Consider the following 27,258-nt stretch of genomic DNA (forward strand, 5'->3'; position numbering starts at 1 on the left):
AAACACGAAAGAATACTTTTAAAATGGAGTGAGATATATTCTATAGTTACCTGAAATGTTAGTCAGACAAAATGACATTAAACATATATATGGTTTGTACTCAAAGAATCAGTCACATTTTAACATTAACAACAACAAATAATCTGGTCTAAATATTTTGTTTTGGATATATCAAATTTGTAGTTTTTGTAAATGTTTTAAAAGTTACTATTTCATTTTTCAAGTAAACTGACTTCATGTCTCTCTAGAATTTTTAGTTGTAGGAGAACATGTACAAAAAATATTAATCTCTGATAAACAATTTAAAGTTGACTCAAATTTCACAACAGTAACCTGAAAATCCAATTTCCTAAGTTAATATTCATAAATAATATTTTTAAACATATACTTCCTTCGACTAATGTTTCTTCAATAGGCTCTCAATTTAAAGCAAATTATATGGCTATAATGCTTATGAAGTTTAGCTTACCCTTTTTCAAGTTTTTAGAAAAAACTAACCCTTTTTTCTTAATTCAACATCTACAACTAGTTATGTATACAATTCTATGCTATACTGTAATATCGACATGAAAATGTGCCATGAAACACGCTGATATAACCACGAAGAACAGGAACCACAGTTAAATATGCTCTAGCTTACAAATGATAATGTATGCTATTACAAAAAATACAAATTGAATTTTCAGACGTCCACTTCCTAATGACACTATCAGACAATTTTTAAAAAATTGTAGCCACTAACATAATAAATCATTAGGTACAAAATGAATTCAATTTAGAATGAATAAAATGTGAGAATACTTAGATAAATACTAAAAACAAAAAGCTTCGTAGTAAATGAATGAAACTGCAAAATTCTATTTTCAAAAAGGAAGTAACAGAAAATGGCACACTACAAGTCCCAAGTGGCTGCTATGAATACGTTAACACTTGAAATGGAAACAGGAAAGTAGAAGTAAGAAGCAGAACAACATGCAACTGTGTAAAAAATGTTTCTAGGGACACAAAAGATACACAGGATTTATTTAGGAGTAGAAAAATGCTGTATCAGATACTACTAGATACTTTACAAGCAGTAAAGCAATACTTTTAAAAAATACTCCTGTTTATAAACAAGAGGCTTAACAGGCACATCACAAACTATATTTTTTATGCCCTATAATTATTTCTCCATTACACATAAAAAGGAAGTAACTTTTAGTAATGTCAAAGACCCTCGAAAAATACATTGAATCAATTTTAGTTTGCCCAAATGAATATGGGCAAAACACTTCCCCCCAAAAAATAACTTTTTGAGATAGGGTCTCACTCTTGTTGCCCAAGGTGGAGCGCAGGGGCATGATCTGGGCTCACTGCAACCTCCGACTCCTAGGCTCAAGTCATGCTCCCACCTCGGCCTACTGAATAGTTGAGACTACAGGTGTGTGCCACCACAACCAGCTAATTTTTGTGTTTTTTGTAGAGATGCGGTTTCACCATGTTGCCCAGGCTGGTCTCGAACTCCTGAGCTCAAGCAATCGGCCTGCCTCAGCCTCCCAAAAGGCTGGGATTACAGGTGGGAGCCACCATACTGACAAACCTTTTAACAAAGGCAATTTTTATCTGAAAGGTCTGAGATTGTCCTCAAAATTCTTCAACTGTTATCACTTTTCAAAAAGTCAAAGTTTGACACAAACCTAAAATTAATAGTTTTCTAGACTTATGCACTATTGGCCCACACCTGACTGAGAGAGCTCAATGGGGGATGGATAGAGTACTCATACTTGGAAGCCCTCCAAAGTTTTAGTGAAATGAGATCCTTACCTATGTTTAAAGGAAGTTAACATACCAGGTAGAATCACAAGTAGAAGTAGATGAATAGGCAGATGTAGAGCACTAAAAAGTAATGCTTAAAAAATGACATTTCCCCCTACTTTTAATGCAACCTAACAAAAGGATAGAAGAACAAAATAGCACCCAAATCAATTATAGATAATAAAAAGCATTAATACTTATCTTAAAAGTTTTAAGGATCACCTACCTCTTACTAACTGGGTACATTTCACCACATCTGTGTGTGGGTGTTCAATGGTGATCTCAAAACCTGAAATGATAAGCACTTTTTTTTTTCCAATCACTTACCACTACAATACTTGCCTGAGAAATGCCATAAACATATATTCTTCATTATTAGGAAAAATCCATAATTAAAGTTTCTCATCACTGACATTCTCATTACTTTTCCAATGACAAGATATAATTTTTCAAATACAATGTCTCAATTATGAAAATAAAGTTAAAAGACCAAGGGTAAATTTATTTGAAATTCTGAATTATAAATGATTTGGGATTATCTTAAAGTTAAAAACAAATTAAACTCCTGGCAAATACAATTGTTAAGCTGGTCCCACAACTTAAGGACGGAATTCAACTACGTAATATCTTCCTTAATATTTCAAAGCTTTCTTTCAGAAGACATGAAAAGCACATTTTTCATAAACATTAACTGTTGGGCCACAGTGGTAGAAATGAGCTTTTAAATGACACGGCACTCTAGATCAAAGGGTTTCAACCAGTTATCTCATAATTATACTTCATTCATAATTAAAATCATATGACAAACCCTAGAGGTCTCATGACTGCTTAAACTACTCTTTCTAATACGAAAGATGAAATGTTTAAAAGCTTTCAACGTGCAATCAACCCTTAGGTGTGGCAGGGTTTCTGTTTTTATTAAAAGTGAAGATCACATTTGGTTGTCTTCAGAAGCAGTAAGTAAATAAAATCCTAACAAATGGGTAATCTAGATTTATAAAGTTGTTGTGTGGTCTATATATAGTTCTACTGTAATTAAATATGCAAAATACTTTAAATAAAGCCACAGAGGCATATCTTCTAAATTCTAATGTTCCCCTTAAAATACCTTCTCATTCTCTGTGCCTAAGAATATGTCATAAACAATATGGATATTATGATTTTATATAACTGCATTATATGATTTATAATTTTTCATTTTCAATTTTTTACCTAAATGAAATTTATAATTTTGTATAGTAAAAAAATAACATGGTAAATCATTGGATTTGCAAGAAATAAGACCCTCACTTTTTGGGTATCTCTTCATTTTATAGAAACTTCAAAGAATTTACAGTTGACCTTTGAAAAATGCAGGGCCTAGGGGTGCCAATCCCCACACAGTTGAAAATCCACGTACTCCCCTAAGACTTAACTATCGTTGACCAGAACCTGCTTACCGCTGAAGCCTCACTGGTAACATAAACAGTTAATCAACACATATTTTGCATACGTATCATATACTGTATTTCTACAACATAGTAAGCTAAAGAAACTATTAACAAAATCATAAGGAAGAAAAAATGTATTTACTAGTATTAAGTGAAACTGGATCATCATAAAGGTCTTCATAGTAGGCCAAGGAAGAAGAGGGGTTGGTCTCACTGTCTCAGGTTGGAAGACACAAAACGGGAGGCAGGAAAGGCAGGCAACACGTGGTGTAACTTTACAGAAATATACCAGAATTTCTGTCTTTTGCTGGCATTAAATTCTCTGGCTTTAGATCCTTCACCTTCCCTTTGCTTTAAGCTTCTCTCCAATCATATTAGAGTCCATAGGTATGCCTTTCTTATAGCAATCCTGCATTCACATAAAAGCTGCATTTTCAATATGAGATAAAGTGCAAGGTTTTTGTGCCTGCTTGTATAGCTGCAGTGATGGCTTCAAAAATGTCTTTTTCTTCTTTCACACTGAACCTTACACTGGATTCATTTATTTTGAAATGGTGGGCAACTGTAGCTACAGACCTCAATCTACAATACATATCAAACAATTCAACTTATTTTTGGTAACATCACAACTTTTATCTGCTTCTTGGGAGCACTTCCGGCATCACTAAAGGCACTTTGTATGAGTCCCATGGTATTAATCAAAGTTTCCAGTATTGCACTAAATACGGTAAAAATATGCCAGAACCTCTTTTACTGCGGTATGTAACTTACTGGAGAGACAAACTGTTCAGAGATGACAAGTGTCACACAGCATTTTAAGTGGATACTCTTGCAATAGCAACGGGAGGTGGCTACAAAATTATCACAGTAGTACAGTTATGTATGTATTATGTATTAACGTTAATTTTATGTACCTTTACATTTGTTTGTTTACATTTTCTCTTAACTGCGAATACAGCCACATATGCTCTGTGTTTGTGTGCCTAAGTTTTTAAAATTTTTATCTTTTAAAAATAGATTTATGTATATTTTATGGCAGTATATATTAAAGTAGACTAATATCTATATATATTTTATGCATTCATGACATATCCAACTTTTTCTTAATTTTTTCAATATTTCTAGGCTACAGTTCACCTACAAGTTTTTTCAAATTGTTGCAAATTTCTAATTTTCCAATATTATTTATTGAAAAAAATCCATGTGGACCAATGGAGTTCAAACCTGTGCTGTTTGAGGGGCAACTGTATATGTAGTTTTACAAGCTAACACAAGCTAGTTTTATAATGAAGAGTCTGTCACAATGGGAAGTTGTGACTGATTTATCACACTTCTATGCAACATCTGGGAACGGAGTAATAAATTTAAAAAGTGACCAATTCACGATATGACTCAGATACTATTCCACGGCCACAGAATGGAGGTATGACAGGTAAAGGAACTTTTGCCCAAGTTTACAAAGCAAGTCAGAGGCCTACAGATTTTAACTCGGATCTCCCCAAAGCCCATGTTCTTCCTACCACATCCTAGTGGGTTCTTTCAGAACTAATATATGACTTTAGATAAACCATCACTTTCTTAGGCCTCAATTTCAGAAAATTGAGTAAGGTGAATGATGACAGTAAATGAACTTGCATACAAAGATACACTTTTAAAAAAGGATGACCAACATTTACATAATTACTATGTCACATTAAAAATCATGTGATAGGCTGGGCGCAGTGGCACATGCCTATCATCCCAGCACTTTGGGAGGCCAAGGCGGGCGGACTGCCTGAGCTCAAGAGTTCGTGACAGAGTGGGCAACATGGTGAAACTCTGTCTCTACTAAATTACAGAAAAATAACTGGCGTGGCAGTATGTGCCTGCAGTCTCAGCTACTCGGGAGACTGAGGCAGGAGAATTGCTTGAACCCAGGAGGCAGAGGTTGCAGTGAGCCGAGACTGCACCACTGCACTCCAGCCTGGGCAAAAGAGCGAGACTCCGTCTTAAAAATAAATAAATAAATAAATAAAAATAAAAAGGTGATATACTCATAAAATACTGACTGGAAGCTCAAGGAAAACAAGGATTGTTGTGTAGGTTTGTATATATCACAATCACATGAAAAGCCCTAAAGGACCATTTTATTCTGCAGTGCAAATCCAGAGTGAAGCATAGTACTTCGTACTTCAACTACCTGAAAACCTAAGAAATCATACCGAAAGGTATGTTTACCATTCAATTTAATTATGCCAAATGAAATTAAATTCTAGAAAAGTAATTTCCATATAACCAGGCAACATTATTCTGGTCTAAAACCTGCTTTAAAATAACTTTCTTCAATAATACAATTATTTCAGAAATCTTTTCACTTATTTAGATGCTTTAGTGAAGTACACACAAAAAGCCATTATCTGATGTAAGTACGTACCTAGAGTTTGTAGCATTATGGTTTCAAGTATAACCAGTTCTTGAGTCTGTTGAAGGTAAGCCTGTCAGATAAAAATATTATCAAATTGATTAAAATAAAAGTAACATTACTCGACTACATGACTGTTACATCTTGTGAGAATTACAGGTTGATTACAAAAGAACCACAGTAGTTTGAAAATATGGAGAAAATAAATAGAGGGTGACAGAGAAAACCTGTATTCTGTGGCAAGCCTAAACTGAATTACTTTCTGTAACAGGAAACAAACAACAAAAAACAAAAAACTAAACAATACGAAAGGGGGCAAGTTAATTGAAAAAAGGAGATGTGCACAGTCTGTAAAGTGAAACAACCTAGGCATTGGTGCTTCAAGAGATATTAAAGACAGGAAGTCCAAGTCAATTAAAAACATCAAACTCAAACCTGCCTTTAACTCAAACCTGGCTTACAAACTCACTCTAGGACATGTCATGTGGTAATTCCTCAAAAGTCACAGTAAGTCAGTGAGTTAATTTTAGAATTAACTTCCCTGCCACCTTAGAAATGACCAAACATACCAAAATAATGTATCTCATACCCATGGGGACATAAATACCAGAGAACCTCCTTACTCAATTTCAAGAAATTATCTCTCTATTACAATTACTCTGGAAATAAAGGATATGAAAAATTTACTGCTGTCCTATTCTGAAATCATGACAATTGACCAAAGTGATAAGGAAATACTATATTACCGATATGAATATACCTATATTCATTTTTGTAAGGACATATTGCTAAAGCCAGAGAGCAAAAGTATCTTTCATTTTATTTATGCTCTACTTTGAAAGGTCATTGGGCTGACTTTTAGAACACAATTTCTATTATTTAAACAGTACCCCAAGAAATAGTTCTGAATTTGTACAGTTAATAGAAACTGTAGGAATTATCGTTAAATAATGACAAACTATTATTTAATGGCTACATTAATAGTTTACTCCCTTAAAGCCAACATCTATGATAAAACTTGCCATTAATAAAATGAGATATAGTTCCATCGAAGCTTAAATTAATCTGGACTTTGAATTTATAATCTGTTAGTCATCCAATAGGTAAAGGTTCCTGATTAAGTAACTCAGGATGCTAGAAAAAAAAATTTTTTTTTTGAGATGGTTTTTTGCTCTTGTTGCCTAGGCTAGAGTGCAATGGTGTCATCTCGGTTCGCCGCAACCTCTGCCTCCCGGGTTTCAGCGATTCTCCTGCCTCAGCCTCCCAAGTAGCTGGGATTACAGGCATGCGCCACCACGCCTCGCTAATATTGTATTTTCACTAGAGACAGGGTTTCTCCATATTGGTCAGGCTGGTCTCAAACTCCCGACCTCAGGTGATCTGCCTGCCTCGGCCTCCCAAAGTGCTGGGATTACAGCCATGAGCCATTATGCCTGGCCAAAAATTTGTAAAGGGCCACAATTCTAACTTCCATCTTAAGATGTCAGAAAAATTTAAAATAGTTCTTTCAAATAAGGTCTATTACAAGGTTGATGATAAAGTTGTCTGGAAAGTAACATTACTCTAGGAAAATTAAAATACTAAAAAAACGCTGCTCATGAAAGCACAGCAAAATGTAGCTTTCTGTATCAGAGATAAGTAGTAGTACATGCATTTAAAAAGGAACAATACTTTAAAAAGACTACTCATTTAGGGGGTAAATTCAGAAGATTTTCTGTTCCTTCATCTGTTGACAAATTAAGGGGTTATTTATAATCTGGTCTCAAATACAGCTTCCAGTGGAGGTGATAGGGCTTACCCTCTACATGTATCATAACTCTGAACAACAAAATGTGAAACAAAAGTATCTTTGAATCAACAAAGCATCTGGAATCAAAGCCTTCTATAATTCAGAATGACATACAAATTCATGAACATACATGAAATGTTTTTCTGCCAGACTGCTTCCTGGCATTGCATTCCTAAGAGGTAATAAAATAAGCAGCATTTGGAAGGCAACACTAATTGAACTGTATTTTTGTTAGGCCTACATTAGGAAAAAGTTTCAAATTTACATAGAAAAAACCCCCAGTATTTACATACGTCACATTTAGTATCCAGCAGTGGCTCTAGAGGATGAAGACAAGCATGTGCTACTTTGATAACATGTTCAAGTTTTCGAGCCTGTTCTTCCACTTTTGCAGCCAAAAATAATGCAGTAGACGATATTATCTGCAGAAAAGAGAAAACTCTGGTGATTTAAAAACAAATACATTTCAAAAAACTCTCTATTTTCTTTTCTTTTCTTTTTTTTGAGGTGGAGGTTCACTCTTGTTGCCCAGGCTGGAGTGCAGTGGTATGATCCTGGCTCACTGAAAGCTCTGCCTCCCGGGTTCAAGCAATTCTCCTGCCTCAGCCTCCGGAGTAGCTGGGATTACAGGCGTGCACCACCACACGGGCTAATTTTTGTATTTTTAGTATTTTTGTATTCACCATGTTGGCCAGGCTGGTCTCGAACTCTTGAGCTCAGGTGATCCACCTGCCTCGGCCTCCCAAAGTGCTGGGATTACAGGTGTGAGTCACCGCAGCTAGCCCAAACCCTCTATTTTCTAAGAGGGGAAGCGTGAAAGGAGGGAATGCAGTATTAATCGTATGAATTGTGAGCCTGGGCATGACAAGATTGATGTAATAGTTTTAATAAAGTTATTCATTAAATAGAACTAATCTATAAAATCTGTTTTACTCGTTTTGCACATAGAACAAAGGGGAAAAGGGAAAAGACATACTAAATAAGTTGACTGAACATACTAAAAATGCTAAAGAGAAAGTTTAAATAATATTAATTTGCACATTCTGGAGGCAAAGAAAATAACTCAAGCAAAAAGATGATGCTATACATGAAAAAAAAAAGATGAAAAGCAGATCAAGTATACTCACTATTCTCCTTTCTAGGCACAGAGTCACCATTTTCTAGTACTCTTTTAAATCAAGCAATGATTCGTTGTGTGGCTTTAACTGCCTGCCTTTAGCTTCACTATCTTGTTGAAGGAACAGAAAAAGCACCGAGAGGGCAAAATAAGGAGGATTCTGAACATAAAACTGTTACTTAATTATCTCTATTACTTAACTATAGCAATAATGAAAGCAGCTACAACACCAGAGTATAAGCATGTAATATAAACCAATATAGTAGAAACTTTGCCAATCAGAGATCCAGAAATTAGCATTTTTTTTTTTTTTTTTTTTTAGCTTAGTAAATTAGGTCCTTGGGACAGAAGTATAAGGACACAAACACTACAAAGATATTGACTAAGAGAAACATCAAGTCTGAATATGTACCCCAAAAGCTAATAATAAACCAAGTAACTGTGGACTTAGAAAATAGGCATAAAATAAACTCAAATAATATTTTAAGATTACATTCAAGAAATTTCCCATGGGAAGACAATTTCTAAATGTCAAGATCTGAGTAACCATTTTTCAAGAGATGAACATCTGAGCCTCACTATGTCTTGGAGGGGGGTCAACAATTACTGTACAGAAACAATGCTAAACTGGAGGTGAAGAAAATTTCTGATAGAGGGACAGTGGATCCTTCTGGTATGAGATCTTTTTAAATGTAATATGAAACTTAATCACTGGATTTAGGATCTGAAAAGGACCTTTCTAGTTTAACTGCATTTGCAAATGTGTAAATGAAGTAAAAAAGACTTCAAGAAGTTTTTCTTCTGCTATCTCTTTAAAACAGATGTAAAAAAGAGTTTGGCTCCCAAAAACCAGAAGTAATGTTACCTTAAAACAAATGAATAATTTTAGTTTGGACTTTCAACTTATTTCTTCCTTTTAAAATGACAACAAGGAAAGGCTTAGGAAAACTGAGAATGCTCAAGAGTAATTTAGTCTGGAAGTAGCTTGAACACACAACAGAGTTCTTTATTTGTGTTCCTAGTATTTAGCACTATGTGGCTGTGGTTCAATTTGTTGAATGAATGAGATATGGATAATATATAACGGCACCAATATTAAATTCAAAGTATTCCAAATGCCACTATTAAAATCTGAGAGCCAATGCCCACATAATACATTCAAGAAAATGAAAACACTCTCAGTTTCCCACAATCTCTTATTTATTATCATTATTCATGTCTAACAGGGGAATGGCTAATCAAGCCTTCAAATGCTAAAACTATTTGTCAGAGTGAAGCAATAGAGGCTCAGGTCAGAAGTCAAATTAGACCGAATTTAGTACTTAACTTCCTTCCTGTCAGATGATCCAGAATTTCTCTTACTTGCCTGAAAGACACTGATCAAGAAATACTTGCCAACTAAACACTAATACCCAACACTTTCCCAAAGTTCCTGGTGAAATCCACTAACTCCATTCACATTTCCTTCTCTATAACCTGCAAACACTTTCGTCCATCAAGGCTGTAAAACAAAACAAAACACCTTTTTAGATAAATATTTTGTGAGTATCCATGCAAAGCTTTAATTTCAAGGATGATTAAGGAAGGTGATCAAACTAGGTACTACTGCTTTTTGTACGGAAGGTGATTTTGTTGTGAGGCTTAAAAGAATTCCAAATGTTTTGGGTAACAGAAATATTACTAGTTGGTCCATAGCTTTTAAAGGTGAGCAAACTTTTGAAGCCAAGAAACATTCACTGGCACATGCAAGCTTGGTTCAAGCCAAATAATTCACACTAGTATTGTTGGAGGAGTACAGCTGGTTTGGTTCAAGTAACCAAACAATTACAAATTGAGATTCAGTTCACTGAGGACAGGGACCATGCACTACTTATTTTTGTATTTTGGACCTAGTTTAATAAAATTTCCCAAATTACTCTAAAGGGAAAAAAGTAAAAGGAAGTTGATGTGAATAGTGATTAGAATTGTTTGAACTCTGAATAGTGTCATGAGTTTGTTACTCTAGCAGATATATAACTACTTTAACGAAATGTAACATTCTCAAAAACAAGACAAATTTCTATAGAAACATATCATACAAATCATGGAGAGGGGGAGGCAGAGGTGACAGAGCCAGCTGTAGTCATGCTGCCTCAAGTGGAATCTTGGCTCTGTGATCTGACTAGCCTAGACAATTTACTTACTCTCTTTGTGGCTCAGTTTCTGCATCTGTAAAATGGGAGAAACATTAATAGTACCTGCTTGCAAAGTTATGTGAGGATTAAATGAACCAATATACACAGGACTTAGAACAGTGCTCCCTAGTAATATGACTCAAATATTACTACCATGTTGAAAAATTTTAAAAATTGTGCATTAATGTTGATTTTAAATTTAAAAAAACAATTTAACAAGTGTATTTTTAAAATTCCCTTCTCTCTTGCTCACCTTCTTCCTTTCACGGGTAAACTTAATTCTTGGAGGGTCCTGCTGCAGTCTGAGCAAGCATATCCAAACACTGAAGTTATGATACTTGACATTACTTCAATGATTTACATCCACATTCCTTTCACTCCTTCTCTGTTTTATTCCTTTTTGTTTCCATTCCTACTTCTTGATCTGACTCCCTTCCTTCTCCGTTTTTTCTCATCCTGCCCATTCCTGGCTGATGTCTCCCTTCTCTGCTCCTGATATCCTTACTGCTGATATTTATTGAGGACCGCGGTGGTGGTGGCGGAGAATGAACAGACACAAGAGACAAAGACAAACAGAGAACATGGCGGCCGCGCCTAGAGCCTCCGCCTCACTTTATTTATACTCCATAAATCCCACGTCAGCAAAAATAACACAATGCAAAACAAACTTTCTGCACCCAGATGTAACCTTCTGCTTAGTTCCTTGTCTATAAGCTCTTTCTTATTTGTCTGCCTTCTTGGCGCCTACTAGAGTTCATTAAAAGTTCAACTAGAGATACTGTCCTTGACTACTGGAGTTCATTGAAAGTGCAACTAGCTAGAGATACTGTCCTTGAGCCTTATCTATTCTTAGCTTATTGTTTTTAATGGCCCCTGCATTTCCCCCTTTTTGTTTTGCCTCAATCCTAGAAAGGTAGCCCATACTTGTTCCTGTGTTTTCCTTTTTTTTGGATGCGACAGAGGGAGCATCGGATTACCATGAGAAGTAGACCCAATCCGAGCGCCCAAAGCAATATACTTCCAGAGATGGTAGAAATCCATGTTTTCATCTGGGTCCATGGGTCAAGGGCAGCAAAGCGTTGACCCAGCTCTTGCAGGGTAGCTGCTCCAGGCAATACATGTAGTTGTTGTCGAAATGCTTCGGAAATGTTTTGAGTGAGTTCTTGGATGTCCAAACTATTATTTTTATGGCCTATTAATAATCTTCGGATTTCGGTCCAATTCTGAGAAACATTAAAAGGCACAGGTGTTACGCAAAATTGAGTGGAGTTCCAATCACATTGTAATGTTATCCGCGTACTGAGGACAGCGAGCTGATCTCCAAGCCACGTTAAGGCTTGCTCCACATTGTCCAATCTTTTAGCAAGTTGAGAGTCAATGTTCTGTTGTTGAAGCCACAACCGGTGAGATTGCTCGTGCCATTGCCGTACAAATTCAGCATTTTGTATGCTTTGATGTAGTGTGAGCCCTGCCACAGCCGCAGCGGAGGCAATGGCAACAAGGCTCATCACCAAGGGAATTATAAGTCCAAGGGCACAACAGGTCTGCTGAAGGGAAGTCCAAATATAAGTCTCAAGAGGTGATGTCCCCCACAGTCACGTAAGGTTAACAGGTAGCCAAATTTCCTTACAAGCCCTGAGGATATAAATATCCCCCGTAAAACTGCGCCACCAGGAATGATTGAGGCAAGACAAAAATGTACACGTATCTTTACAATTAACAATCCCCATATCATTATCCCACATTAAGTTCCCCGCTAATAATAGGTAAGGCTTTCGGACACAAGCAATAATATATCGGGAGGTATTCCGATGTAAGTGAATATGAAAGGAGCTCTTCGGGTTAGAAAGATTAAGGGACGTATTTCCCACAAAAGTACTAATAGCATCACCTGCAGCTAATAACTTCCAAAGATGGCTCTGTACTTGTAAAGAGTGTTTCAGATGAGGCATAGGTGGCGACAAGCCTCCTTCATGCCATACCAAGGTCTCATTACCATCAGTGGCAATATTTTTATTTACCCGGTGCCATTTCGAAGGTATGTGACTAAATTTTGTTTGAAAATCACCATGCACACTCCAATCAGTTACTTGCAGCCCATTGTACTCTATTAAAATCTGGGGCTTAGCTCCCCGACAGTGCTGCCACTCCAGCACCTCAATATTAGGGGAAACCTCTGGGATAGGACAAAAAGGTAAGGAACTAGGAATAGTCTCATTACTATATACAGTATGGTTATACTGAAAGCTTCTAGTTACAATAATAACAGTGTTAGCAGCCACATGGCTATGATTATAGCGAACAGCCCAAGCTTCATGTGATTTCCGGAGACAATGAGGACTAATTCCCACGCAAATCGGAAGTCCTTCCACTCCAAATTGGTATGTGCTGTTTATTATTCCCGTTTCCCGTTCTATGTTGTCATTATCCATATAGGGGGACGGCATCCAAGTAGTGTCATTGGTGAAAACCTTAATTTCCGCCTCCCCCCCGGCGACTCCCTGATACAAGGGTGGAAAGGGAATATAAGTCCAATATTCATACAAAGCCTCACTAAGGGAAATAAGTCCCCCGCCAAGGCACATCTAACAAAAGAAGAGATGCATGCTGAGTCCAGTTTTCTTTTCAACAGGGTTTCAATCGCCTTGTAGGAAACCACTCAGGTCCGCTCTCTGTAAGGACAAGAGCATAGCCCCGTCCCTGTTTTAGAACTTGCCCTTGAGCATACTTACCTTCTTCATTAGGATACCAAACCCTTAAATTGTCGGTGGGGACTATCACCGAGGAAGGTGAGGAAAGATGAGTTACGGCAGCAGAGTCCTGCAATTGTCTCCATTGATTCAAAAAATTTAAGGTAAAAAGAACCTTCAGTATCTGGTTTCTGGGGGACTCATTTCCCCCTTTTTGTTTTTGTAGCTGCGTTTTTAAGGTTAAATTTGCGCGTTCAATAATGGCTTGACCTTGACTGTTGCCTGGGATATCGGTGAGATGTCGAATATTGTATTGCTGTAAGAAAATTTGTAATTTACGAGAGACATAGGCAGGGGCATTATCAGTTTTAAGTATAAGAGGAATGCCCATGATGGCAAAACAAGCTAAGAGATGAGTAATAACAGAATCAGCTTTTTCAGATGGCAACGGAGTTGCCCACTGAAAATGAGAAAAGGTATTAATGGTATGATGAACATATTTTAATCGTCCGAAAGAAGGGACATATGTGACATCCATTTGCCAAATCTGATTAACTTGAGTATCTCGTGGATTAACCCCAGGATGGAAAGATGGAATGCTTAAAGGAGCAAAAGACGGACAAGCTTGAATAAGAGAACGAGCTTGTTTACGAGTTAAATGAAACCGTCGTTGAAGGCCAGAACTATTAGTGTGATGCAGAGTATGCTCTTGTTCTGCAGCCTGCAAGTGGCCGATTAAAAGTGAATCAATCTGAGTATTATCATGAACTAATGGTCCAGGAAGTTGAGAATGAGAATGAAGATGAGTGATGAATAAAGGAGTTTTTGAAGAGACGAAGTAGCACAAAGAGGTAGAGTGGCCTGAGAAATATAAGAAGTAACATAAACGGCGTATTGAGAATCACTGACAATGTTACAACTGGTGGTAGGGAAATCAAGTAAAACCATGAGAATAGCAAACAATTCTCCCTGTTGCACCGAGGGATAAGAATAAACTGTAACTTGAGATTGATGAACACTCCAATATCCAGCTTTACTATTACTACTAGCATCAGTGAAAAAAGTAGGACCTTGAACAGGAAATATAGATATTGGTGAGAAGGGCAATACAGAATGCTGCGTGAAAAATGAAAAGATCAGAGATTTAGGATATTGGGTAGAAAACTGTCTGACAAATGAGGCACAAGCAACTTGCCAAGAATCAGAAGTGGCAAGAAGATAGGTAATCTGACTATGAGTGAATTGAGAGATAATGAAGGAAGGATCTCCTCCCCAGAGTTGTCGACAGCGATGCCGTCCTTTGATGATCAATTCAGCTAAACGGTCGATATAAGTAGTCAAGCGTTTAGATGTTTTGTTGGATAAAAAAATCCATTCTAATGGCCGATTTGATGAATCATTCCTGTGGGAGAATGTAAAGTGTGAAATAAACACAAGGAAAGGGGAACGTCGGGAAGGATATAACGTAAATGGGCTTTTTGAAGCTGCTCTTCTACCAGCTGGAGTTCCTGTAAAGCCAAAGGAGTTAAATGATGTGGGCTGTCCAAGTGACTGTCTCCTTCTAGAATAGAAAAAAGATGTTGTAACTGATATGTTGGTATTCCTAAAACAGGACGCATCCAATTAATGTCTCCTAAAAGCTTTTGAAAGTCATTTAATGTTTTTAAATGATCACATCGAATTTAATCTTTTGGGGTCGAATATTTTGTGCTCCCAAGGTATAACTTAAATATTGAATAGGAAAATCCACCTGAATTTTTTCTGGGGCTATATTAAGCGAGTATAAAGAAAGCTGAGTTTGTAACGATGCAAAAGCATCTTGCTGCTTTTCTTTAGTAGGTGCAGCAAGAAGAATGTCATCCATATAATGATATAAAAGAACAGAAGGATGACGCTTTCGAACAGGATCCAGGGCCCGATGGACAAATTCTTGACACAAGGTAGGGCTGTTTAACATACCTTGAGGTAAAACCTTCCACTGATATCGAGAAAATGGCTGAGAATTATTAAAAACAGGGACAGAGAAGGCAAAACGCTCACAATCCTTTTGATCCAAAGGAATAGAGAAAAAACAATCCTTTAAATCAATAACCATGAGCAACCAATCTTGAGGAATCATAGAAGGGTTAGGAAGGCCCGGTTGTAAGGATCCCACGGGTTAAATACATGCATTAATAGCACGAAGATCTGTTAATAGTCTCCATTTACCGTTTTTTTTTTTTTTTTTTTTTTTTTTTTTTTATCACAAAGACAGGGGAATTCCATGGAGAAGTATTAGGCTCTATATGACCTAAGGATAATTGTTCCTGAACTAAGTTTTCCAAGGCCTCAAGCTTTTCACGTGTTAAAGGCCACTGTTCAATCCATATAGGAACATTAGTTTTCCACGTCAAAGGAAGGGCTTGAGGCTGCTGAACAGTGGCTATATGTTTAAAGATTTTTCAAGGGGATTGTAGCCCATGCGGAACATCATATTCTTGGCAGAATTAGAGACATGAGGAATAGAAACAAAAGCTCCAAATTGTTGCAATAAATCTCGCCCCCATAAGTTTAGGGCAATAGGAATAATGTAAAACTGGACTTGGGCCGTTTGACCATCTGGCCCTCGACAACTCAAGGATTGAGAACTTTGATACACCTCAGAGGTGGAACCTAATTTGGTAAGAGAAACAGCAACAGGCTGTTTAGGCCACCGTAAAAGCTACTGGTCGGAGGCAATAATGGAAATATCGGCTCCAGTGTCGATCAAGCCCTGAAAAATTTTTCCCTCTACTTCGAGGGGAAATAAGGGTTTTTGTTGAGTTACTAAGGTTTCCTAAAAAATATGTTTACTCATGCTTCCAAAACCTCCGGTTCTTTCTTGCCTCTGTGAAGGAAATTGAAAATAGGGTAGTAAAAGGAATTGTGCAATTCGTTGCCCCTCTTTTAAGGATATGGGCTTATGAGCCTGTGCCATAATTTGAATTTCCCCTTTATAATCAGAATCTATAACACCCAAATGAACTTGTAAACCCTGTAGAATGCTACTGCTGCGTCCTATAAGCAGTCCAACAGTATGTGACGGTAATGGCCCAAAAACAACTGTAGGCAATTTAACAATCCCCATTTCTGGGGTGAGTTCGATGGCCTGCAAAATGGCAACATCAGCAGCAGCGCTACCAGAAGTAGCAGAGAAAAGCTGAGCTACTGAAAATTGGGAGTTAACATTGATTGACTGGCTTGCTGATGCTAGACCCCCGAACTGACTGGAAATTGCAAATGAAGAGGGCTTGTATTGTTGGGGCCCCAAGCTGAAGGGCCCCTTTGCAAGTTTCCCGATCCAGAGGTTAAAAGATTACCATCTTTGTTCACCTTAGAGTGACATTCATTAGTCCAGTGTTGCCCTTTGCTGCAACGACCACAGGGCTCAGTGGGAAGCTTTTTAGATCCTACTCTTGAGGAGTCGCTCTTATTAGATAGTTTACGGCACTCCTTTTTAAAATGACCGGTCTTTCCACATTGAAAACAAACTCCCTTTTTCCCCATGAGTGCCTTAGATAAAGCTCCAGCAAACAATTGAGCGTTGTAGGCAGCCCCTCCCACTCCTGCACAGGCTCTAATAAAATCTTCTATTTGTAAGTTTCCAGCAGCCTTTAGAGGACGCAACAACCTCTGACATTCCTGATTAGCATTCTCAAAAGCTAGTGTGGTTACCAGGATTTTGCCTGCAGCCCCACTACCCACAATCTTTGTTATAGCATCTTGGAGCCGAGCAACAAAATCAGGATAAGGTTCATTGGCACCCTGCAAAACCTTAACAAAAGACAAGGCAGTTTTCCCCGATGGTTTTACTTTACACCAAGCCTTTAAAAACAGTCCTTTAACTTGTGATAATGCCACGTCATCGAGTCCAGATTGAGCCGCTACGGTAGCAAACTGACCAGTACCTGTTAATTGCTCCTCTGTTGGCCCTGGAGGATTTCTAGCGGCATTACGGCGAGCCTGTTCTTTGGCATCTTCCAGCCACCAACTGCGTAGCTGAAGCCACTGAGAGCGGTCCAAAACAGCCTTCCCCAAGGTCTCCCAATCAAGAGGCAAAAACAAATTCTCAGAAGAGAAAGAATCTAAAAGCCCCATGACAAAAGGAGATTGAGGGCCATAATTAGCAACAGCTGCTTTCATTTCTTTAAGGAACTTAAATTGAAGGACATCATACTGCACATTCACACCTCCTTCAGGATACTGAGCATCAGGGCCAAAAGGTTGCCTAATAATGGGGAACAACTGTAGAGGATCCTCATCTTCTTGAGAATCCAATACCTCATTTACAGCTTTAGCAGTAGAAGCGGGGACAGCAAAAACCGTGCCTGAACGAGGCAGCATTTCCACCGGCGGTGGCGGTGGGGGAAAACTGTCCTCCTCCTCCACCTTGGGTGCCGATGGGGGTGGATGGACCACAGGAAAAGTAAAAACAGGAGTGGGTGGAGGAGAAGGCTGAGGGGGAGACAACTGTAATTGTAAAATTTGTTGTAACAATTGAACAACCGGCTGAAGCTCCTTTTGAATTTCTGATTCTTTTTCATGAGACACATTATCACACAAAGGACCTTCTCCTCCAGTTACAGGATTATCTAAAGGAGGGGAAATGGCTATCGGAGACTTCTTTTTCATGAGACACATTATCACACAAAGGACCTTCTCCTCCAGTTACAGGATTATCTAAAGGAGGGGAAATGGCTATCGGAGACTTCAAAGACTCCTCATCCCCACCTTCCCCTTTTTCAGAGTCTGTCTCTAAGAGCTCCAAAGCTTAGGTAATAGAAGCACAAAGGGCCCATCAAGGTGCCGACATTACATCACCGCGCTGGTGTGCTTGACGAAAGGTCTTAACAACCTGTTGCCACTCTCGCTTATTTAATTGTACTTCAGTTTGATATTGAAACCAAGAGCAATGTTGTTCCACATAAGCAAACAATTTCTGCAAAGTTCTCTCTTTTGCATCAACCCCAATCGAAAGTAGAAGCCCTTATAATAATCTTAAATATTCTGAGGCCAAGGAACTGGAATTCCCCATAATGAAAGCTTAAGAAGGTTCCCCTTAACAATTCCCGGGCTTTACCCGCTCCTAGGGGGTTCCTCTTGTTCCCCGCCACTCACTTGCGCGGACCCTGCTCGCTGCGCCACTTATTGAGGACCGCGGTGGTGGTGGCGGAGAATGAACAGACACAAGAGACAAAGACAAACAGAGAACATGGTGGCCGCGCCTAGAGCCTCCGCCTCACTTTATTTATACTCCATAAATCCCACGTCAGCAAAAATAACACAATGCAAAACAAACTTTCTGCTCCCAGATGTAACCTTCTGCTTAGTTCCTTGTCTCTAAGCTCTTTCTTATTTGTCTGCCTTCTTGGCGCCCACTAGAGTTCATTAAAAGTTCAACTAGAGACACTGTCCTTGACTACTGGAGTTCATTAAAAGTGCAACTAGCTAGAGATACTGTCCTTGAGCCTTATCTATTCTTAGCTTATTGTTTTCAATGGCCCCTGCAGATATTCTTCACTTTCCACTGCTGGTTTCAACCTTGATAACGGAGGCAAGGTCAGGCTGAATTAACAAAAAGTCTGGGTAATTTCTAAGTCACCAAAGATGGCTGTATTCAGTTTCAATGCATCATTCCAGTCCTTATTATCTTAATATTAATAATTAATCCTGTGCAAACACTTTGTGGGTGCATTTGTATTTAAGAACTAGCCAAAGCGATCTTATTACTTTTTAACATTAAATCTCCCAATCCAGGAAAACCCCAACAGAAGCAAATAAAAGGCTTCCAAGTTTCTTTTTCATTTACTATTACCAACATGTTCATTCTAACCTGTTCTTCTGTTTCATCTTTAGGTTCTATAGGCTAGCAAAGGCGTTTTCTCCCCTTGCCCTTAATTGCCCTAAACACCCCCCATCCAACCCCTGACTAACTCTAGGATAACTATTTTCAGTGCCTTGAAAAAGACTTCATTAATAAATACTCAGCAAGCTCTAGTCATCACAGCTCAGAATTTTGAAATTTCTTGTTAAGGCTATAGTTTAGGAGAAAGGATAGTTGTATAACTTTACTATAGGCTTATAGAAAGAAGGTCTTAGAATAAGAAAAGGAAAGTAGAGGAAAGACAAGAGAGGTAACAGGCTCACAAAGAAGGAAGTGGAATAAGTCAAAATGCCCATTTGTTAATTGGCATTTGCCATGCGTGAGCCTATCAAACTAAAATTACAGCACATTATTAAAAAGTGGTTTAAATCCTTAATTGTGCTGCACTAGAAACACCAGCATTAAGGAATTGCAGAAAATGTTATTAACTCAGTGTGGCATTTTAGTTGTTTTCTTACTCAAATAATTACGTGTGAGTGAAAGACTGACGTGAAAGAAAATTTATACTAAAAATTAAAAAAAAATCTTCAAGCTGGATGTTAAGATGCCTAATTACATTTAAAAGAAAGCTGGCTTAATAACAGTCCCAAAATATCAGTATTCAATATTGCTGAAAAGCAGTACTGATTAAGAGAATAAGGCTTGATTTCCATAGAGTAACTACATTACACTTACACAATATACTGAAAATGGTTAACACAACTGGCATTTAAAAAATTATTTAGTGGGGAGTACCTCAGCATTATGAATGTTTCTAAAAAGAAAAAATATCGGCTGAGCATGGTGGCTCACGCCTGTAATCCCGGCACTTCGGGAGGCTGAGACGGGCAGATCACCTGAGCTCAGGAGTTCGAGACCAGCCTGATCAACATGGTGAAACCCCGTCTCTACTAAAATACAAAAAAATTAGCCAGGTGTGGTGGTGCACACCTGTAATCCCAGCCACTTGGGAGGCTGAGGCAGGGGAATCGCTTGAACCTGGAGGCGGAGGTTGCAGTGAGCGCCACTGCACTATAGCCTGGGCGACAGTGAGACTGTTTCAAAAAAACAAAAAAGAAAAAATGAAAAAATCAACTTATAAAGTATACTTAGTATTTCATAGTTAAGGCTCTATCTACTCTCTCTTACACAGACACGGTTCCTAACAGCCTACAATAAATACTAAAAAATACCATTTTAAGTCCCAGCTACCTGGGAGGCTGAGGTGGGAGGACTGTTTGAGTCCCAGGGTTTGGGGTTAGCCTGGGCAACAGAGTGAGATCCCTTTTCTTAAAAAACCAAAAGGACAAAAAATGACTTATATAGTATTGTGAAACAAGAACATTAACATTGCATAGGCATTCAAATATACTACATAAATGTTACAAAAGGCCACTTTCCTTCGAACAGATTATCACAAAGATGGCAGTACTCCCCAAATCTATCTACAGATTCAATGCAAGTCCTATAAAAATCTCAGCTCCTTTATTGCAGAAACTGATGAGCTTGATCCTAAAATTCACATGGAAATGCAAGGGACTAAGAATAACCAAAACAATCTTGAAAAAGCACAAAGTTGGAAGACTCATATTTCCTGAATTCAAAAGTTAAAAGACTATGTGGTCTGCATAAGGGGATGGAATAGAATCCAGAGTCCAGAAATAAACCCTTCCATTTATGATCAATTGATTTTCACTAACAATCCCAAAAAAATTCAGTGGGAGAAAGAACTCTTTTTTCAGCAAATGGTGCTGGGACAACTGTATATTCAAATACCAAAAAAAAAAAAAAAAAAAAAAAAAGAGATGGCGTGGTGGTTTACGCCTGTAATCCCAGCACGTTGGGAGGCCAAGGCAGGCAAATCACGAGGTCAAGAGATCGAGACCATCCCGGCTAACACGGTGAAACCCCGTCCTCTACTAAAAATACAAAAAATTAGCCAGCTGTGGTGGCGGGTGCCTGCAGTCCCAGAGCCTCAGGAGGCTGAGGCAGGAGAATGGCGTGAACTCGGGAGGTGGAGCTTGCAGTGCGCTGAGATCACGCCACTGCACTCCAGCCTGGGCGACAGAGCGAGACTCTGCCTCAAAAAAAAAAAAGAAGTCAAACTCTTATTTATGTCATACATAAAAACTAACTCAAAAGGAATAACAGACCTAAATGTAAGAGCTACATCAATAAAACTCTTGGAAGAAAAGAGAAATAAATCTTTATGACTCTAGTTTAGGTAAAGGTTTCTTAGATATGCTATTAAGAACACAAATTACAGAAGAAAAAGATTAATAAATTGGATGTTTGTGCTGCAAATACCACCAAGAACATAAAAAGGACAATGCATAGAATGGGGGATATCATTTCACACAGTTAGGATGACTACAATAAAAAAAGACAAGAAATGTGGTGATACTGGAACCCTCACACATTGTGAGAACACAAAATGGTATGGCTACTTTGGAAAACAGTTTGGCAGTTCCTCAAAACGTTTTTTAAAAGCTATCCAAAAAGATTATTGGAGTCTAAAGTTACCATAGCAATCCAGCAACTCCACTCTCATGTATCTCTCACCCGTAAGAAATGAAAACATACATCCATATAAAAACTTGTACATGAATGTTCACAGCAGCATTATTCATAATAGCCAGTGGAACGGCTGTTAAGTGTAATCAACCCAAATGTCCACCAGCTGATAAATGGATAAATAAGAGGAGGTACAGCCACATGACGAATAGAATATTAATCACTCTGCAGTAAAAACGAATGAAGTACTAATACATTCTACGTCATGAATGGACCTTGAAAACATGCTTCGTGAAAGACCGTATATACATGATTCCATTTACATGAAATGTCCAGAATGGGCAAATCTATGGAGACAGAATAATTTAGGGGTTGTCCAGGGTTGGGAAGGGGAGTGGGACTGGTGAACTGCTAACAGGAACCAGGTTTCTTTTTAGGGTGACACAAATATTCTAAACACAGATTGTGCTGATGGTTGTATAACTCCATGTGAGCCACTCAATTATGCATTCTAAATAGGTGAATTTTACAGTATATGAATTGTATCTCATTTTTTTTTTTTAAGGAGCGAACGTTAAAGACACCTATTTAGGCCAGGCACGGTGGCTCATGCCTGTAATCTCAGCACTTTGGGAGGCCAAGCCAGGTGGATCACTTGAAGTCAGGAGTTCGAGATCAGCCTGGCCAACATGGTGAAACCCTGTCACTACTAAAAATACAAAAATTAGCCAGGCATGGTGGTGCATGCCTGTAATCCCAGTTACTCCGGTAGAGGGGGCAGTGAGCCGAGATTATGCCACAGCACTCCAGCCTGGGTAACAGAGCAAGAATCTGTCTCAAAAAAAAAAAAAAAGAAAAAAAAAAAAAAGGCCTTCTCTTTATTAGCGCTCTCTCTGTTTCTGAGACAGGATCTTGCTCTGTCACCTAGGCTGGAGTGCAGTGGCATGAACATGGCCCACTGCAGCCTCAACCTCCTGGGCTCAAGCGGTTTTCCTGCCTCAGCCTCCCAAGTAGTTGGGACCACAGGTAAACACCAAGATGCTGGGCTAATTTTTTAAAAGATTAATGTTTTTTTTTTTTTTGAGGTGGAGTCTCGCTCTGTCGCCCAGACTGGAGTGCAGTGGCCGGATCTCAGCTCACTGCAAGCTCCGCCTCCCGGGTTTACGCCATTCTCCTGCCTCAGCCTCCCGAGTAGCTGGGACTACAGGCGCCCGCCACCTCGCCCGGCTAGTTTTTTTTTTTTTGTATTTTTAGTAGAGACGGGGTTTCACCGTGTTAGCCAGGATGGTCTCGATCTCCTGACCTCGTGATCCGCCGTCTCGGCCTCCCAAAGTGCTGGGATTACAGGCTTGAGCCACCGCGCCCGGCCTAAAAGATTAATTTTTGTAGAGACAGGGTCTCACCAAGTTGCCCAGGCTGGTCTTGAACTCCTGGGTTCAGTCGTCCCACCTCTGTCTCCCAAAGTGCTGGGATTACAGGTGTGAGCCACCGTGCCTGGCCAGATCACCACAGATGTAGTGTACGTGCACTAACAAAAGAAATTTCAAGAAAACCAAAAGCCTAATCATAACAAATACTAATAAACAATATGCACCTTAACTATGTATAACATTATCACACATTTGTTAATTTAAAAGTAGAATCAGGTTTTGTTTTGACAATATCAATTTACTAAACAGCAAGTAATTTCCTGGCATTTACACTATGCAATTATTTTTTAAAGGGCAATTATTTCATAAAATTATTAATTTGCTTGTTTGGGTAACAAAAATAATTTTAACAGATATTTAAGTCTACATAAAGTGAACCATACTAATTCAAACAGTTACGCTGAGCATTCAAAACACCAATCGCGGAGCTATAGCAACACAAAGTAACTGAAACACCTACCTTGGGGTGGGGGTGTGGAAATACCTGGTATCCTCTCTGAATCCTTGCAACGTTTAAAGATTGCCCCCGAGCCCTCAGAATTTTCTCTTCCTGCCCTCTCAGCTATTTCTTTTTAAGCATGGAACTACATATAGTTTCATTATCTTCAGATTTTTGGCCACAGAAGAATCATCTTTCCCATTTTTTTTTCAACTTCTAAATGAACCATCAGTTTAAGATGAGTGTGAAAGTGCACATTTGCCTTTGGAAGGATTTCCTATAGTGTGAACGCCAACAGTAAATTTTATTTGTTGGTGGATACAAATGACTACAGTCCACACCCCATCACTACCAAATAGAAATACAGGCCGGCATGGAGGCTCATGCCTGTAATCCTAGCACTTTGGGAGGCTGAGGTGGGTGGATCACCTGAGGTCGGGAGTTCGAGACCAGCCTGACCAACATGGAGAAACCCCCGTCTCTACTAAAAATACAATATTAGCTGGACGTGGTGGCGCGTGCCTGTAATCCCAGCTACTTGGGAAGCTGAGGCAGGAGAATCGCTTGAACCTGGGAGGCAGAGGCTGTGGTGAGCCGAGATCACACCACTGCACTCCAGCCTGGGCAACAAGAGTGAAACTCCGTCTCAGAAAAAGAAAAAAAAAAAAAGAAATATAATGTGAGGCCGGGCATGGCGGCTCACGCTGTAATCCCAGCACTTTGGGAGGCCAAGGCAGGTGGATTACTGGAGGTCAGGAGTTTGAGACTAGCCTCACCAACATGGTGAAACCCCATCTCTACTAAAATTAGGCGGGTGTGGTGGCACATGCCTATAATCCCAGCTACTTGAGAGGCTGAGGCAGGAGAATTGCTTGAACAGCATATTGTCACTAAGCACAGACATTAACTTCACTTTTAACTTTTAACAACAAACAGGTGAACTTCTACAGTTCTCATCCATTTTTCTATATCAGCTCCAATAATTTAGAGAAAAATTCACGTTACATGTATTTCCTTATATATAGCCATATAAAGAGTATGTAATATGTCACTAAACAATCAGAGCCTTAGCTTATTTCAGGGTAAAATATTAGGTTAACACCCCAAAATGTGGAGTGGTAAGGAGGATTCCATCATTTCCCCTAATCCCTAGAAAATGTGTAAATATGTACTCCCTAAAATGTATATGTATGTTTATAATAAAATGCAGTGATCTAATTGGATTTTCACTTAAAAAATTACCTTAACCAATTTTAGGTATTAATACTGAAAACAAAACTCCTGTTCTGACATGGCCTTGAAAATCAGTTTACAGGCTATATAAAATCTGTCTGATTTTATACTGAGACATTTATATGCCTTGGCCAATGCAAACACTCAATGCACATTTGTTAATATATAAACCTACTCTACTCTATACACCTAAGTTTAGAATTTGTTATGGTTTGAAAAGGCCTTGGATCTTGCAGGACTGGGTTAACTCTCTTGCACTCCTGCCATGCAATGACTCAACAAAAAGGCTGAGCTAGGACCACAGAGAAGCATATAAATTACCAAGGCTAAAACATACATGTATCTGTGTGTGCAGAGAAAAGGTATGAGTTATTTCACAATCATTTAATTTTATAATCATTTAATTTTGCAAAAAAAAATTTTAGGCAGCTTCAGGAATACTTCATAAGATTTGGATAATAATACAGTCACTGAAGTCAGCATCCCTGTAATTAGGCAGATAAGAACAGCATGCTTCAAAATAACATTTAAAGCTTTCTGGGGAAGTTCTAGAGTAGCTTTCAGAATTAATTTGAGAAAATCAATCAAGAATATCATATATACTTTGTAATGTCTATCAATAAATGAACTCTTCCACAGCTTCCTTATTTAACATAAACTTCAAGTGATTTATTCTTTTAAGAAAACAACTTCATTTTCCCAGAAGTATTTATAAGTACATTTAAATGATAGCCTATTGTGGTCTCACTGGAAATGAGTGTATCATCTCCCGAATGAAGATAAACTTTTAGTGATTTACCTGAAGAATTCTGACATGATGGCTGCAGAGGGGATACCTAAATCCCCACAGAAAAACAGAGCAACAAGATAGCAAAACCAAAACCCCAGGGATAGTTACAACGAAATCACATGACAAGCCATTCCAAGGGAATTCCTAATACATATGAATGAGGTCAAAACAGGCTACTATGTCAACATACACAGCACAGTGCAACAAAATGCAAAGGAATGGGGCATGTGATGGACTTGATAAAAAAAGAACCTCAAAGAGCCAACAGACATTCACTGGAAATCATGGCAGGCCAATGTGAGAACAGCAGCTAGAACTGGGAGTTTTGCCAGTCCAATAAGTAGATGGATGCAAGAGACCTACAGTAAGGATTAAAAGACTGAAGCTAACTTCTATGAACTTTTGAAATTGATCTCCCAAGGTTCTCTTCCAAGACTCCACTTTGAAGAGAAACCATTGGGAGGAAAAGCACAATCAGTAAGATAGGGACAAGGGAAAAGAGAAACCAAAAATGTGGAGGGGAAGAGGGCCAGAAACTCCCAGAAAGTAAGCTACTACACTTCTGAACATTATACAAAATAACAGAAAAGGGAGCTCTGTGAAGTTATTAAAGCACTCTGAAAGTATATCACCTTTTTAAAGTTCAGGAAAGCTAGTATCTCACAAAAATGAGTAACTGAAGAGTATTCAGTCCACACAAAGACAATGTAAGAAAAGATTAGAAGAGCACTGCTTTAAAGCGACAAATCACACTGGAAAGAGCTGCTTTAGGCTGAGTGTTGGGAGGCTGAGGCAGGAGGACTGCTTGAGTCCAAGTGTTTAAGAATGGCCTGAGCAACACAGTGAGACCCGTCTGTACAAAAAATTAAAAAAATTAACTGTGTGGTGGCACGTGCCTGTAATCCCAGCTACTTGGGAGGCTGAGGTGGGGGAATCACTTGAATCCAGGAGGTTGAGGCTGCAGTGAGCCATGATTGTGCCGCTGCACTCCAGCCCGGGTGTCAGAGACCTAGTCTCAAAAAAAAAAAAAAAAAAAAAAAAAAAAAGGCAGTTATCCAAGTTTCCAATATTATTGGAATCTAGAGTTACCATACGATCCAGTAATTCTACTTCTGGGTATAAGCCCAAGAGAAACCAAAAACACGTCTACACTAAAACTTGTACACAAATGTTCTTAACAGCAATATTCATATTAGCCAAAAAGTGGCTTACAATCCAAATGCCCACCAACTGATGAACAGATATATAAAATGTGGTCTAGCCACACAGCGGAATAAGCACTTATTTCTTTTTCAGCAAGAAAAAGAAACAACCTACTGATAAATACAACATAGATTAACCTTGAAAATACAGTAAGTGAAAGAAGTCAGTCACAAAGAACAACATATTGTATGATTCCATTTATGAAATGTCTATTAATAGGCTGGGCAAAGAATAGGGAGAAATGACTGCTGGGTTGGGGGTTTCTTTTTGGTGTAGTGAAAAATTCTAAAAACTGATGCACACCTCTGTGAATATTCTTAAAAAAAACCCACAAACCCCATGGCATCATACTTTCAATGGGTGAAACGTACAG

The 27,258-nt window shown here is 38.5% G+C and overlaps 1 protein-coding gene across 6 annotated transcripts in view; it reads right to left on the reverse strand.

Annotated features, from left to right (window-relative positions):
• CCNT2 (cyclin T2) overlaps window positions 1-27,258 on the reverse strand; it is a 48,864-nt gene that overhangs the window by 15,224 nt on the left and 6,382 nt on the right. For 5 of the 6 annotated variants that reach the window (XR_748427.2, XM_030916253.1, XM_010367476.2 and 2 more), the window contains exons 3-5: window positions 7,708-7,836; window positions 5,638-5,698; window positions 2,021-2,083 (exon numbers count right to left, since the gene is read on the reverse strand). Coding sequence is in view for 2 of the 6 variants with exons in the window: in XM_010367468.2 (XP_010365770.1) it covers window positions 2,021-2,083; window positions 5,638-5,698; window positions 7,708-7,836 (253 nt within the window). In the remaining 4 variants the exon portion in view is untranslated. Of the gene's footprint in view, window positions 1-2,020; window positions 2,084-5,637; window positions 5,699-7,707; window positions 7,837-27,258 lie in introns of those variants that run through there. The other variant, XM_010367479.2, reaches the window with a different exon arrangement.

The sequence above is a fragment of the Rhinopithecus roxellana genome, chromosome 14 (genome assembly GCF_007565055.1).
Source record: "Rhinopithecus roxellana isolate Shanxi Qingling chromosome 14, ASM756505v1, whole genome shotgun sequence".
Taxonomy (NCBI): domain Eukaryota; kingdom Metazoa; phylum Chordata; class Mammalia; order Primates; family Cercopithecidae; genus Rhinopithecus; species Rhinopithecus roxellana.